We start from the raw sequence: 14,059 nt of genomic DNA on the forward strand, positions 1-14,059 counted from the left end.
ATTTCCCTAGGTTACGTACAGTACCTCAAGAAGCGATACTTTTCAAAGCTCGAAGCACTCATGTCCAAAGACAGATATAATGATCATGCATTCTTCATCACAGATCTCGCCAGGTATAGATAGCAGTTCATTCATATTCTGTGAATATATCGAATAAATGCTAAATCCCATTAACCCAATATAGAAGATGGAGTCAGTCATTGTAAAAGTTTCGAACCATTGTATTTTATATCTGTTCCTTTCGTCTCAATACATATTTTACCATTACTACTGTCTAACACCCCCGAACATACCTACATTCCCCGCGATGACATCTCTATCCGAGATACTATCCAACCTATTCAATTCCCTTCTTACAAACTTCACTATCGTCTCAATTTGTTCGGCCATCTCCAACTCTTTACCCTTTTTCATACCTTCTCCTTCGGGATATGTCAATTCACCTTCGAGATTTTTACCCGTCCCTCTTCTAGCAAAGATGAACCTCCAGATGAAACTCGCCAATTCTCCATCAGCAATTTCCCTATCTTTCGGATCTTCCGATTTGGTCAATCCTAAAACGTAGTCTAAGGACATTCTAGCGAAATTACCTCTTTCTTGATATTCTCTTAATCTCTTCATTGTTTCACCTTCACGGGTAATTTCCACACCTAACATTAGTCGGATTTCATTTTCGACAATATCGAAGAAATGAGTCAAGAGGACTTGTTGATATCGATAATCATGTTGTTTGACTCTACTGAAATAACATCCTGCGTTGTCCAACGTATCGATTATACTTGGTCTTTGAACCGGTGTGGTCGATCCTGGTAATCCTGGATAGGCAGATTGAGGTAAAGGAGATAAAGGGTTGGGTATGTAGTTGGGTAAAGCACGGAGTCGGACTAGGGTCAGGAGGACGTAGAGGTAGTGGATCGTAAAGAACGTATGGAATGTACGAGGTAGATCGCATTCTAAGAAAATATCAGAATTATGTTAGTGAATGGTCGAATCGAAGTGTATGATGACCGTTGACCCACCTCCATACCAGAAATCCTTATCATACTCGACAGCTTCCACAATCCCTTTCATCATTCTTCCCGTCTCCCTGGCCGTTGTCCTTCGTCTTCTGTTATACCCCAATAACCTATTGACCCTTCTGAGTATCCTCAGGGTGATGTCATTGTACGTCTTGGGTGCGGGCGTAGGAGCGAAAGGGTTGTGCGGAGCAGGGAAGACAGGCTTGTGGGTGATTTTCACTGGTCGATCAGTGAGGAATTTCGGGTTGGCTATGTGCTTTGAGGGCGGTCGAGTAGGTTCGGTAGCAGGTGAATTTGGGCTGCCGCTTATAGAGTTGGGAAGGGGAGATTGAGATTGAAGTCGGGGTAGAGAGGTAGATAGGAGTCGTACGGATAAGATAGATTGGGGGAGGGCAGTACGGGAGGAAAGTAATGGGAGGATCGAGGTTGATGGTCTCATTTTGAGGATGTGTTATGTTGCCGAATGGAGATTCGATGCGAAAGCTGAGGTACTATATACAAGCGGTACGGAGAGCTTGATCCTTGACGATATTATGATAATATCCAAGTGACTGATCGGGATACCAGTGGTGATGATGATACTGATCCTCTGCCCGATCTATGACTTGTGATATCGATGGATATGATAACGTACTCACATGAGTAACTTTTCTACGGCAACTGTCTGAAAAATCTCGATCAGATCAAGATGCATGGATTCCTTCGGATGAATTATCAGTCTCATAGCTTGCGTTTGATAGGATCAGCCTCATCGTAAATGGTTCTATTATGGCTTTTGTAATGGCCATTAGGGGGTGTCAGGTCCCACCCCAGGGGCCATTACGATTCAATACAATAATACAATATACGAATTTGACGCGTTTTGACGAGATGAATCAAATCTAATCAACGCAACCCTCTGGTTTCGAAAGACGTGTTTCCCGATAAGTCAGATAGTCAGTCATATGTAACGCTCTCGATGCCATTCGTCTGAAACAGACAGTCAGTGTAGAAGGGCATCTGCTGCGATCCATTGACACTGGGAGGCACCGGAAGAACCTACTGGCTGGTCAAGGCAGCTACAGCAGACACAATGGACCTACCTACCGTCAAGGCTGCCGTCAAATCATGGGAGAAATCATTCAGAGCTAGAGAAGGAAGAGATCCGACTAAGGAAGATATTAAAAGAGATCCAGGCGATATAGGTGGGTCATCACTTGCCATCGGACATTCTTTCTGTTATGCTTCCGCTCTGGGTTATCTCTATCACAGGAGTACCTAGCAGATTTGGAATGATACAGCTAAACATTGTTTGGTTCCTTATACTATCCGTAGCATCACAATACGCCTTATATCGTAAACTCACCAAAGCCTCTTCTCAAACACTTCGTCCACCACCATCTTCATCCACAGCCGCACCATCATCCTCTTCCTCATCTCAGTATCGGTCTACACCACGGAACGTCCCTTCTTCGGAATATCCCACTACGCCCACCCCACCTTCGAGGAGGGTCAGCGGGACGTTCTTCAGAAGTGCCAGTGCAGGTAACTCACAAGCTGGTCCATCAAGGTCGAATAATACATCATTAGGTGTAGGTCTACAAGATGATGACGTGGGGAACAAGTCATTGAAGAGAAAAGCCTCGAAATCAAATATATCATCTTCACCACCTCCAACATCCACTTCCTCATTAACATCCCGAACGTTGTTCAGTACACCTAAAAAATACAAAGCTTATACAGGTCCGATACATGATCCCAATCCTATCAACCCATTCAACACAACCACTACGCCTACTAAATCTTCGCCTTTCGGTCCTGGACCTGGTGTGAATGTGAATGGGCTACAGAGGGAAAAATCATTTTCATCGCCATTCATCCACGCTTCCAGTCCTAAGAAACTCAAAGAGGTATTGGAAGCTAATTCGTTGAAGAAGGTGAAAGAAAGGACCAATATGGGGAATGAGATCACACCTAGGACAAGGGCCAGGAAGAGATTGAAAGGTGAGGAAGTGGAGGATACACCGCTGAAGCAAAAGGTTCCGAGGAGGAAGAGAGGTCAGGGCCAGGCGGGGACAAGTGAAGAACCGTTAGAACCACTAGAAGAAGAAGAATCTCAAGGGAATTTCTTGAAACCTGGAAACAGGAGTGTTTTCGATGATGAGGACGAAAATGAAGATGAGTTGGGACCTTCGCCTATCAAAGTGAATGATAAACAGAAAGGAAAGGGATTTACGAGTTTGTTTGGTGAAGTAGAAGGAGAAGGAGAAGTGGGAGATGACGAGGATGAAGATGAGGAAGATTCACGTAGGACAAATCATCAAGTATCGATGACAGCTCGATTAAACGGTATCGATGCTAGTGCCGGTAGCAAGAGTAGATCGGGATTTGATACTGGTAAATCCAAGAATATCAAGAAAGCGAAAGGTAAATCGAATGGTAATTCGAATGGGAATGGGATCATGAATTTCTTCAATAGGATTAGCACTGGTAAATCCACATTACCAACTAAACCACAAAATCCCGGAGAAGATGAATTATCTAAATCTACGTCGCCTATACCTATATCTGGAGAAGTTCCATCAATCCAGATTCAATCTCCACCCTTACTCGAACCTACACCTTCCGCAGATAAAATTCCACTGATGGACGACATTTCGCCCGTTATGGAAGAAGCTATACCAGATGATGAACCGGGACTAGCTTCGGATTATACGCCCTCTGCATCACAGAGACGAAGAGAGAAAGTGTTGAATCTGAGTGACGATGAGATCGATGAATTTGACCCTGAGGGTGGGTATGTCAAGAGGGAGATCCGGATCGTACCCACCCGAAGGGAAGTGAAGAGGAGGAATAGTAATTCGGATCTATCAGGAGAAGACGACGATGATGAACTGCAAGATGATACCGGTCTCAATGCGAATGAACAACAAGACGGAGGAGAACAAGAGGAGGAGGAAGAGCAAGTATTCATCTCGCCATCGAATAACAAATCATTATCAATTCCAATGTTGAACCTCCTCTCTATCCATTCACCTTCTAAATCCAGATCCAAAACCAAAGCTCAACTTACCAAAGCGAAATTAGAGGATTTGAGAGTAAAAGCGCTGTTCAACCCATCCGATGCGGCCAGATTGAAAGCCTTGACGCGAGGACAGGATATCTCGTTCACTGGTGAAGCTAGGGTGGAAGATGACGAAGAAGAGGATGAACAAGGTATATTGGAGAAGTACGACTTCGGTTTGAAAGACATTCCAGAGCAGGGAGATGATGAAAACGGAGGGGGCGATGGTGGGGAGAGGGAGGATGATGATTGGGAGAGTGAAAGTGAAGGTTGGAAGAGGGAACAAACAGAGGAAGATTGGTAGTGCTTGTCTTGATGCACTTGATATTGGTAGTCGTTCACTATAACATACAGAAAGATGCAGTCGTGATATTCAGCGCAAGCAATTTTGTGTTGTTGGTTTGAAGACCGTCACTTAACGAGCAACTCGATGTAACGCAATCAGAGTGAAGCGAATTTCCCGAAAGTCATTCATGTGCGTGAGCGGAAAATGTTTGATACCATCTATTCTAATTCATGTTTATTATGTACAGAAAGTGAAAGCTATGCAAAGTTGAAATTGCCATATACAAGAAGAACGACTTTATTTCGTCCGATTTTGATTGGTATAGAAAGGTTGAACATGAAGTCTATATAGTTTGTAATTGGAGGTATGGGTATCAAAATATGTGAAAGAAACCTAAAAAGCCCTGATGAGAGGAATGATAGAAAAAGCCCGTTGAGGGTTATTATATGAACAAAAAAAAAAGCGATTGCTGATAAAAGCAATGTAGCTTCCGAAAGTGAAGAAATAGGTTTATGCGTATTCTTCGACTGAACCACATTCACAGATCAAGTTGAGGTCACCAGCGGCTATAGGTCATAGAACACTTCAATCAGTAAATAATCTTCAGAAGACAAAAGACATATCGAGCTGGACTCACCATCATCAACTCTTCCTACCGATGGCCAGAACTTGTTCTTCTTCAAGGAAGGTACGGGGAAAACAGCCTTTTCTCTGAAATATGGTTTGTCCCATTTATCATCAATCAGTATACTCAATGGGTGAGGAGCGTTCTTGAACACGTTGTTCTCCTTTGATTGTTCGCCTGAAACAATTTCGTCTACTTCTTTTCGAATTGAAATCAACGCGTCGATAAATCTGCGAATGAAAAATACCATTAGATCATCAAGCAAAAATGTAAGAGTGACTATCGTACTTACCGATCAAGTTCAGCTTTAGATTCACTTTCGGTAGGTTCGATCAACCAACAAGTTGAAATTGGCCATTGAGCAGTAGGAGGATGGAAAGAATAATCTTGTAATCTCTTGGAGAAATCGGATACTTTTAATCCAGCCGATTTTTCAAATTCACCCAAATCGACCAGACATTCATGTGCGACTCTACCGTTTTTGTTGGAGAACCTAACGTTGTAGTATGGTCTGAGACGTTCGGCGATGTAGTTTGCATTCAATAAAGCGATCTTGGAAACTTCCGTCAAACCTTCTCCACCCAGCATCTTGATGTATGCCCAAGAGATGGTATTAATGGATGCTGAACCGTATGGTGCGGCTGATACGGCTGGAATGGCTTGTGAACCACCAGTAGCTACGAGAGGGTGGGTAGGGAGGAAAGGGGAGAGATGCGATTTACATGAGATTGGGCCGACACCTGGTCCACCTCCACCATGAGGGATTGAGAAAGTCTAAGACAGAGATGATCAGCTTCATCCATCCTGGTTGATGTTACAGAAAGCTAACTCACCTTGTGCAAGTTGGTATGACTGACATCACCACCTACTCGACCGAGGGAAGTCAACCCGACAAGGGAGTTACAGTTGGCACCTATAGAATTCAGTATACGTCAGCTGACACGCCTGATGTGAAATGATCCATTTGGCACTCACCATCCACATAGACTTGACCACCATTGTCATGAACGATCTGACAAGCTTCTTCGATGCCTTCTTCGAACACACCGAAAGTAGATGGGTAAGTGACCATGAATGAAGCGAGGTTATCTTTATGCTTCTCCGCCTTCTCTTTCAAATCCGCCAAGTCGAGCGAACCGTCGCTCAAAGCTTTGATAGGTACGACTTTGTATCCTACCATCGCGGCCGAGGCGGGATTTGTACCGTGAGCTGAGAGGGGAATAAGACAGACATCCCTGTGACCTTCACCTTTGGATTTGTGGTATGCCTGAATCACTTTAAGACCGGCATATTCACCTGATGCACCTGAGTTGGGTTGCACGGAGGTAGCGTCGTATCCTGTGACCAACGATAAATCATCTTCTAACTCTTTGATCAACACCTCGTATCCCTTGACTTGGTCTACGGGAGCGAATGGGTGGATACCACCGAACTCTTTCCATGATAAAGGCGCCATCGAAGAAGTAGAGTTCAACTTCATTGTACAAGATCCCAATGGGATCATACCATGTACCAAGGAGTAATCTTTCTCCTGCAAATGCATCATATATCTGAGCATGTGAGTTTCAGAGTGGTGTTTGTTGAAGACTGGTTGAGTGAGGAATTCTGAAGTTCGGGCATGCTGAGCGATTGGAGAGGTGACAGATTCAGACGACAACTCTAATTTGGAAGCTAATTGTTCGAGGTGTTCAGGTTCGATACCCTTTTGTCCCTTAACTCGGTAGAAGACGTTGACGATGTCAGTGAGATCGAGGGGACCAACACTTTCATCTAGAGTGATACCGATAGTCTTGTCGTCGATAGGTCGGAAGTTGATCGAAGCTTTGACTGACTCTTCATGTACTTGAGCAGCGGTGACACCGGCAGAAGAAACATCAATAGTGAGGGTATCGAAATAAGTCTTGTTGACAGTGGTGAAACCGAGAGAAGCGAGGGACTCAGAAAGGATTCGAGTGAGGGAGTGGACCTTTCCAGCGATCTTCCTGAGACCTTCTGGACCGTGGTAGACGGCATACATGGCAGTCATGTTGGCGAGAAGAGCTTGGCTATGTGAATTGTCAGCTGGTTGCAGCGATAGAGAATCATCGAAGTCAACTCACGCAGTGCAGACATTGGAGGTAGCTTTCTCCCTTCGGATATGCTGTTCTCGAGCTGAAACAAGCAACATATCAGCGATGTTCTAAGTGAGTGGATAAGCTGACTTACTCTGTAAAGCCAATCGGTACGCAGGTCCACCTCTGGAATCTTTACTCAGACCAACTAATCTTCCTGGCATCTTCCTCTTCAAGTCATCGGTACAAGCAAAGAAAGCGGCGTGAGGTCCACCGTAACCGACGGGTACACCTGGGCGATTCAATGTTCAAGTCAGTTGATAATGACAGTAGGGCGGTATCAAGGGAAGCTTACCAAATCTTTGAGAGTTACCACAGACGATATCCGCACCCCATTCTCCAGGGGGTTTAAGCATAGTCAAAGCCAACAAATCAGAAGCGACTACCATCTTTGCACCTGTACTTTTCACTTTTGAAGCTACTTCCTGCCAATCTCCGATATTTCCATTAACGTCTGGGTATTGTACCAAAGCTCCCATAAGTTTCTCTTCGCCCAACTCCTCAACTTCTGAGATGAAGGACTCGTTGGACTTGGCAACTCTCAGATCGATACCAAATCCACTTGCTCTAGTCTGCAAGACGGCGATAGTCTGAGGCGCGACCGATGGAGATACAAGGAACACTTTTTTGCCCTTTGATAATTTGTTTTTAGGTACTGATGCTAAACACATGGCCATCGCTTCTCCTGCGGCGGTAGCTTCGTCCAACAAGGATGCGTTGGCGATGGGGAGACCGGTAAGGGAGATAGTGACGGTTTGAAAATTGATGAGTGATTCGAGACGGCCTTGGGATTGTTCAGGAGAATAGGGTGTGTAGGCAGTGTACCATGCTGGGTTTTCAAGGACCTGTACAAATCGGTCAGGATGTTGTGTCTGGAAGGAATTTGACAGGTCTGCTGCTAGGAGGATGTATACTTACATTTCGTTGGATGACAGGAGGAACGATAGCATTGTGATATCTATTGAGGTTGGTTAGCTACCTGTCACATCTAGAGAGCGCAGGAAGGGATAGCTCACCCCATGCCGATATAACTCTTCATGGGCTTATTGAGACTAGCTACTTCCTCTACTCTTCTTGCCAATTCCAGTTCGCTGAAAGGTCTGATACCAGTCTTATCGCCTTCCTTATCGGTTAGGGCGTCGACTCTGATCCCCTTGGGGATGGTGTCATCTATGAATGCGTCCATGGACTTATACCCGAGGGTAGAGAGCATTGATTCGACATCGGATTGACGAGGACCGAGATGACGCGGAAGGAAGGTATCGAGGGGAGTGAAGATTGATGATTTGGATGGGTGGAATGAAGTCGATGGAGGATGAGGATGGGGCTGGACAGCCGTTGTAGAGGAGTGTGCTGGAGTGGTGGGATGAGGTCTAAGGAGATAAGAGGATGAGGAGATTGAACGTGATGACAAGGACACGGGTCTAGCCAGTAATTGGCGCCCTACGGCTGCTCGTCTTACAACGTGAATAGACATTGTTATCTATCGATCGTTATTGAGGGGTACGATGAGAATGCTCTATAAAGATGAGAGAAGAAAGAAGAATAATGGGGGGGAAGAGAAAGTGGAAGGGATGGATGCATGTATATAGTCGTGTTGGTTATCCGTGTGACTAGTGAACGATGTATGGTTCTTGGAAAAAGATGTACACCATCCTTCCTTCAACATTGATTTATTTTCCAAGAACTCGAGATTGTTGGAAAATAATTCAGGCACCTTACAGCTATTTAACCGGTCCAAAGCGCGATCCTTGGAAATTCAAGCATGATGCGAGAGATAAGAACGAAACTTGGCATGATCGTGTATCATTGGTTCGTGTTTTGAGTCATTGGCTTCCATCCGAAGATGATGCGGACAGAAACCATGTCCCATAATGGTGTTGTTTGCTAGCCAGTTCGTCCAGAGCCCACAGTGGTCATTAAAATCCGGCATTCCTTGTATGGGTGAGAATGAGGATCAGATAACGACAGCCCGTGCCTCTGAACCTCGGTTCAATCCGACCATCGTTATGCGTGTTCGCGTTCGTGGCAGTTTATCTTCAATCAGATCTCGCCATGTGGCAAAATCACGTGACTCGGGAGATGTCATTTAAATGCTCCTTCCCTTTATCGCAAGATTTCTGAATCTCGTCCACTTTTCATGTCCACCTGCTTGAAATATTCACAACAAATCTTGGTTGAACCGCACTATACATACCACCATAAATCCTTACGATCCACTTCAGCAACATGGCGAGACCAAGAAGAAAGAATAGGACTCACTTGAAAGGACCGGCGAAAGGAGAGACCGAGGTGAGCTCATTCTCAGCGATAATGCTCACCTGTCTGATTTTGCTAACCTACTTTGGTATTGATGTAGGAGAATGTACCTAAATCATTCGTGATCAAAGTGAGCCAGCTCTCATACAAAGGACTAGCCCGGAGAAACATAAACGTTGACGTCTGAATTCGATCGTAGTCTGGTGTAGTCACCAAGTCGATAGCTCAATTAGTTCGAGATACAAGAAAAATAATGGAACCTAATACCGCTACGAGATTGAGAGAACGACCCAACGCGAGACTAAGAGATTACTTGACGATCGCTCCTTCACTCAAAGTTACTCATCTGCTCGCCTTCACTCTGACAGACGCTGCCAACGTACATCTCAGAGTCGCCAGGTTTCCACAGGGACCCACTTTGACTTTTAGAGTGAACAAGTACAGCTTGATGAAGTGAGTATCTCCGACTTATCACATATATGCCCATGGTCAGCTGGCGTACATAGCTGATGGACTCATTCTGATGCATAGGGATCTGGTTCAATCTTCCTTGAGGAATGTGGGTAAATCGCCTGGAGGAGAATACCGTAATCCTCCATTGGTAAGTACAGCTACCCATCAATGCGTAAACATCCAGCTGACAAGCAAGACTCGATTATAGCTCGTGATGAACAGTTTTCAACAGCCTCAAAACGGCCCTGCACTCCCTCAACTACGTCTGATGAGCACGATGTTCCAAGGTCTATTCCCTCCTATCCAGGTTGAGAAGGTGAGCCGACTTGTCTCATGAGCACGATCAAATCTATGGCTGACAATTGATCGATATTATGCGTCAGTCCGCCCTACCCACCTTCCGAAGAGTTCTTCTCTTATCCTACTCCCACCAAACAGGATGTATATCCTTCCGACACTTCACCATCACCGTCCGTCCCCACGGTGTATCCCGTCGAGTTCGTAAACTCCTGACTACGACCGGTACAGTCAAAGTATCTCGTAAACAGCCGAACCTATCGAACACAGAGGATATAGCGGATTACCTGTTGAAGAGAGCGGGATCAGAAGCGTCCACTGCAGCAGGGTACGATAGTATGTCAGAGACAGAGGCATCAGAAGGCGAATCAGATACGAACGCAGTTGAGTTACCTGAAGATTACGTTGGGAGAGGTAACAAGAAGGGTGAAAGAAAGGCTGTGAGGTTGATCGAAACTGGACCGAGAATGGAGTTGAAATTGATCAAAGTGGTGGAAGGTTTGGTGGGAAGTAAGAAAGGGGAAGGTGAAACTGTGTTCCACGAGTTTGGTGAGTTGTCTTTCCGGATCTGCAATCATTCGTCTCCCTCCCTCCTCATATACTGTGATCTAGAACAAGACCCATCATAATCGTTAGGACGTGAGGCTGATTCTTCTTGATGGTATGTATATGTATAGTCCACAAGTCCAAATCCGAGGCTATGACAATGCAACAATCCCATGAGAAACGACGAACAGAGAAAGAGGCTAGAAGAGCCGAACAGGCTGCCAATGTAGCTAGGAAGAAAGCCGAAAAGGACAAGAAGAAAGGTAAAGCTCCTGCTGCGGATGATGAAGATCAGGATGGCGACGAGGAGGAAGAGTCGGATGATGAATTGGATGTAGAAGGTTTATCGGATATTGATCCCGAAGAGGAATTACAGAGATTGAGAGAAAGTAAAGTGAAATTCCAAGATGGTGGTGACGATAATGAAGATGATGATTTCGAATATGAAGATAGAGTACAACATGAAGATGAGGATGATTGGAATGAAGATATAGGTGCGGAAGATGTCAGTTCTGAGGAAGAGGATGTACAACAGGATAGTAGTGCGAGTGAAAGTGAGGATGAAATTCCGAAACCACCGCCTAAGAAGAAGAGATCAAGTGGAAAGAAATAAACTGGATACATATCTAGATTGTTTTTATTTTTGGTTGGTTCGCATTGATGCATTGTCATGTACACTTTTTTGGATAGCGGATCAACGTACATCCTGCAGGGTCTGATGGACGGTATATTACATCATATCATTACAAACAGAGAAAGCTGAAACTCTAATACAATGTATGCCTAGGTATATACAATACTCTTGTACTGAGCAAAAGTCCCGTGAAACGAATCTTAATCGTACTTTCCGGATGACTTGTACAATATGTGATGGCTCAGCCATGATCTCCTAGACTCAAGATCTCTTCAACCCCTTTCTTCTAGCTTCGGCTATCGATAACCCATCTTGTGCCTCTGATTTCTTGGGATCCTGATTCCATCCATCGCCAAACTCCCTTAAAATACCAAACGCGTTCAATCAGCTCACCTCTGCCTTCGACCGTGAAAGGGGATGTAAAAGCTAAATAAGTCAATCACACGTCGCGACATACCATTTATAACAGTCCACGCAATCCTCCTCTGCTTCAGCTACCGGTACACCACCATGTTTTTCCCAACCTCCATCATCCGTATCCTCATCCCCATCATCTTGATCTCCGCCTTTTCCAGGTTGAGGACCTTTCCTACCCCAGCCCCACCATTGTCCAAGTCCCAGATTAGATATATGGAAAGGTTGAGTACTTGGTTTTTTAGGTTTATCCGTTTCAGGCCAAGGATCTGCTAACACTTTTTCGATTATATCTGTTATTCTGTGTGTACGAATATCGACGGACCACCCTTTTACTGTTACAGTGTCGTAGAGAATCGTTTGACCTGTATGGCATTTTGACTCCAGAGCCTATAGTTGGCAAGAAAAAACATCAACGTCTGTGCTGTATAGGTTTCACATATTCGGCATCCCGACTTGCAATATGACAGAGCTCAGATGGAGGGACGCCGACTCACAAATCCAGCAGCATAGCATCCCGAATAAGCACCATTACATGCACCTATAGGGATAGGATCGGCGGTATGATACACGTGGGTTATACCGGTTTTGTCAGCCGGCATACCAGGTGGTAATGGTAGATGTAGTCGTTTCGAAGCCAACTTGTCACCTGGTGCTTCGAAGGTAACTGCTGGAGCACCGAATGATAGACCGACCATGGCTGATAAAGATCCACCGAGCTATTTGAAGCGATATGTGTTAGCTGACGACTCCTTGAGAGGACTCATTCGTTATGGCCAGCTCACTGAATGACCGACTAGCCAGATGGTCGCGTTCGGGTACATGTATGTAACGTTATTATACAAGTTCTGCGATAAAGACGACCATATCATATCAGTAAGCGTTTTATCGCTCACTGAAACGCCAAGATCTATCATGGATAATCGACATTTGGTATTAAGATCACTTCTACTCACAGTTCCGACGGTCGCATAAACACTTTCATTGACCAAGGAATCCTCCAAACAAGTCTGTTCGCATCTCCATCCTCCCGCATAACAATCGCATACAGGTGTCCAAGAGAAATCCACTCTCGCACAACAACATGAGAAAAGGAGGTTGTCCTACAAGATATATAATTCTCGTCAGCTTCCAATTATCTTGCAAAGCCATATTCCATTGGGCGGCAAAACATACATTGAATTTATCGTTTTTAGCCGTTGGTCCGCCTGATCCCAGCACACCCGCTGAAGTACCTTTGATGGAGATGATCACCGTTTCGTTCTTTGGGTCTGCAAACTGCATCAATGGTACTACCATCAGCTCAGCTCCTTTAATGGGTAGACCAAGTAGGTCACACATGTTCTTGTAATGAATGGATAGGGGATATTCTAGATCCTACTCACGATATGACCCCTCAGTCCATCCGCATTATCTTCCCATCCAAACGGAACCGTATGATTATTCCATTTACCTACAGGCCACCACTCCCCACTGTCCGGAAGTACATATGCATTGCTCGTAATTTTAGCTAGGGTAATGAGGGTCTGTCGATCTTTGATATCTGGTGCGATCACCTCTACATCATCCCATTCACCCCCTTGAGAATTCATATCGGGTGCTACCCACATTCCAACATCTTCACTAATGTTGTATGTCCCAAACGGAATGATACCTCCTCGGCGGGTTGTCGCTTTGTGAGATAGAGACCACGATAGCATTGATGGTGGTCTTACCCTCGGTCTACGAATGATCGTCTTGACCGTTCGTATGGTAAGATCGTCGGCTGATAAAGATGGTATGTCCGCATCGGCACCAAAAGTGGATAAAGGGTAATCATGAGCGTAAAATGATGCTTCCGAAGAAGTGTTGTGGAAGTATAGTGTAGAGGTGGTATCGTTGTATTTGTGCGTGTGGGCGTGAATCGGTCGGATGGTTATAGTCGATGACGAAGATGAGGGTTGTTGACTGGGAGATAAGAGGGGTAAGAGGGAAGTGGCAAGGTTGGTGAATAGTGGGATGTGCATGATGCACCTTTGGTAGATCGGTGTGTTCTAGTGACAGATGTGCGTGCACTATATTGCTGTACTGCTATTTGGCAAAGACGTTATTGGAGACAATTGTGATTGATGAATGAATGATTGAATGGATGGGATGGGATCAATGATGAGGGTACGCTTATACCGTGTTTTTACCGAACAGGGTAAGAGTTGAATCGGGTGGCAAACAATCACACCTTCACCTTTGTCGTCGCCAATGAAACTTTGAGTACTAGTATCCCACCTTGCTGCGGTCATTCTTAAATTCACCATTGGGCATCTGCTGGTGATCGCCAGCAGATTCTCATTCCTCTGATCATCCAAATTGACGGCTGAAAGACAGTCTTTTACCTC

General features: G+C 45.0%; 5 protein-coding genes across 5 annotated transcripts; 2 read left to right on the forward strand and 3 right to left on the reverse strand.

Moving 5' to 3' along the window:
* Positions 1 to 267: 267 nt before the first annotated feature.
* On the reverse strand, positions 268 to 1,458 carry V865_003888 (uncharacterized protein; the record flags this gene model as incomplete). The annotated part of the gene is made up of 2 exons (XM_066227675.1): positions 268 to 953; positions 1,020 to 1,458. The coding sequence occupies 2 exons, from the start codon at positions 1,456 to 1,458 to the stop codon at positions 268 to 270; spliced, it is 1,125 nt and encodes a 374-aa protein (XP_066083772.1).
* Positions 1,459 to 2,091: 633 nt separating this feature from the next.
* Positions 2,092 to 4,366, forward strand: V865_003889 (uncharacterized protein; the record flags this gene model as incomplete). Its single annotated transcript, XM_066227676.1, has 2 exons — positions 2,092 to 2,203; positions 2,334 to 4,366. 2 exons carry the CDS (start codon positions 2,092 to 2,094, stop codon positions 4,364 to 4,366), a joined length of 2,145 nt encoding a protein of 714 aa, XP_066083773.1.
* Positions 4,367 to 4,858: 492 nt separating this feature from the next.
* On the reverse strand, positions 4,859 to 8,561 carry V865_003890 (glycine dehydrogenase; the record flags this gene model as incomplete). Its single annotated transcript, XM_066227677.1, has 10 exons — positions 4,859 to 4,914; positions 4,986 to 5,203; positions 5,266 to 5,747; positions 5,807 to 5,886; positions 5,949 to 7,018; positions 7,073 to 7,124; positions 7,179 to 7,316; positions 7,380 to 7,929; positions 8,003 to 8,042; positions 8,101 to 8,561. 10 exons carry the CDS (start codon positions 8,559 to 8,561, stop codon positions 4,859 to 4,861), a joined length of 3,147 nt encoding a protein of 1,048 aa, XP_066083774.1.
* Positions 8,562 to 9,313: 752 nt separating this feature from the next.
* Positions 9,314 to 11,252, forward strand: V865_003891 (uncharacterized protein; the record flags this gene model as incomplete). Its single annotated transcript, XM_066227678.1, has 7 exons — positions 9,314 to 9,376; positions 9,444 to 9,473; positions 9,543 to 9,796; positions 9,875 to 9,944; positions 10,005 to 10,112; positions 10,180 to 10,642; positions 10,771 to 11,252. The coding sequence occupies 7 exons, from the start codon at positions 9,314 to 9,316 to the stop codon at positions 11,250 to 11,252; spliced, it is 1,470 nt and encodes a 489-aa protein (XP_066083775.1).
* A 282-nt stretch (positions 11,253 to 11,534) lies between these two features.
* On the reverse strand, positions 11,535 to 13,693 carry V865_003892 (uncharacterized protein; the record flags this gene model as incomplete). The annotated part of the gene is made up of 7 exons (XM_066227679.1): positions 11,535 to 11,634; positions 11,731 to 12,077; positions 12,185 to 12,406; positions 12,473 to 12,535; positions 12,644 to 12,790; positions 12,864 to 12,965; positions 13,073 to 13,693. The coding sequence occupies 7 exons, from the start codon at positions 13,691 to 13,693 to the stop codon at positions 11,535 to 11,537; spliced, it is 1,602 nt and encodes a 533-aa protein (XP_066083776.1).
* Positions 13,694 to 14,059: the final 366 nt, after the last annotated feature.

The sequence above is a fragment of the Kwoniella europaea genome, chromosome 1, assembly GCF_036810445.1.
Source record: "Kwoniella europaea PYCC6329 chromosome 1, complete sequence".
NCBI lineage: Eukaryota > Fungi > Basidiomycota > Tremellomycetes > Tremellales > Cryptococcaceae > Kwoniella > Kwoniella europaea.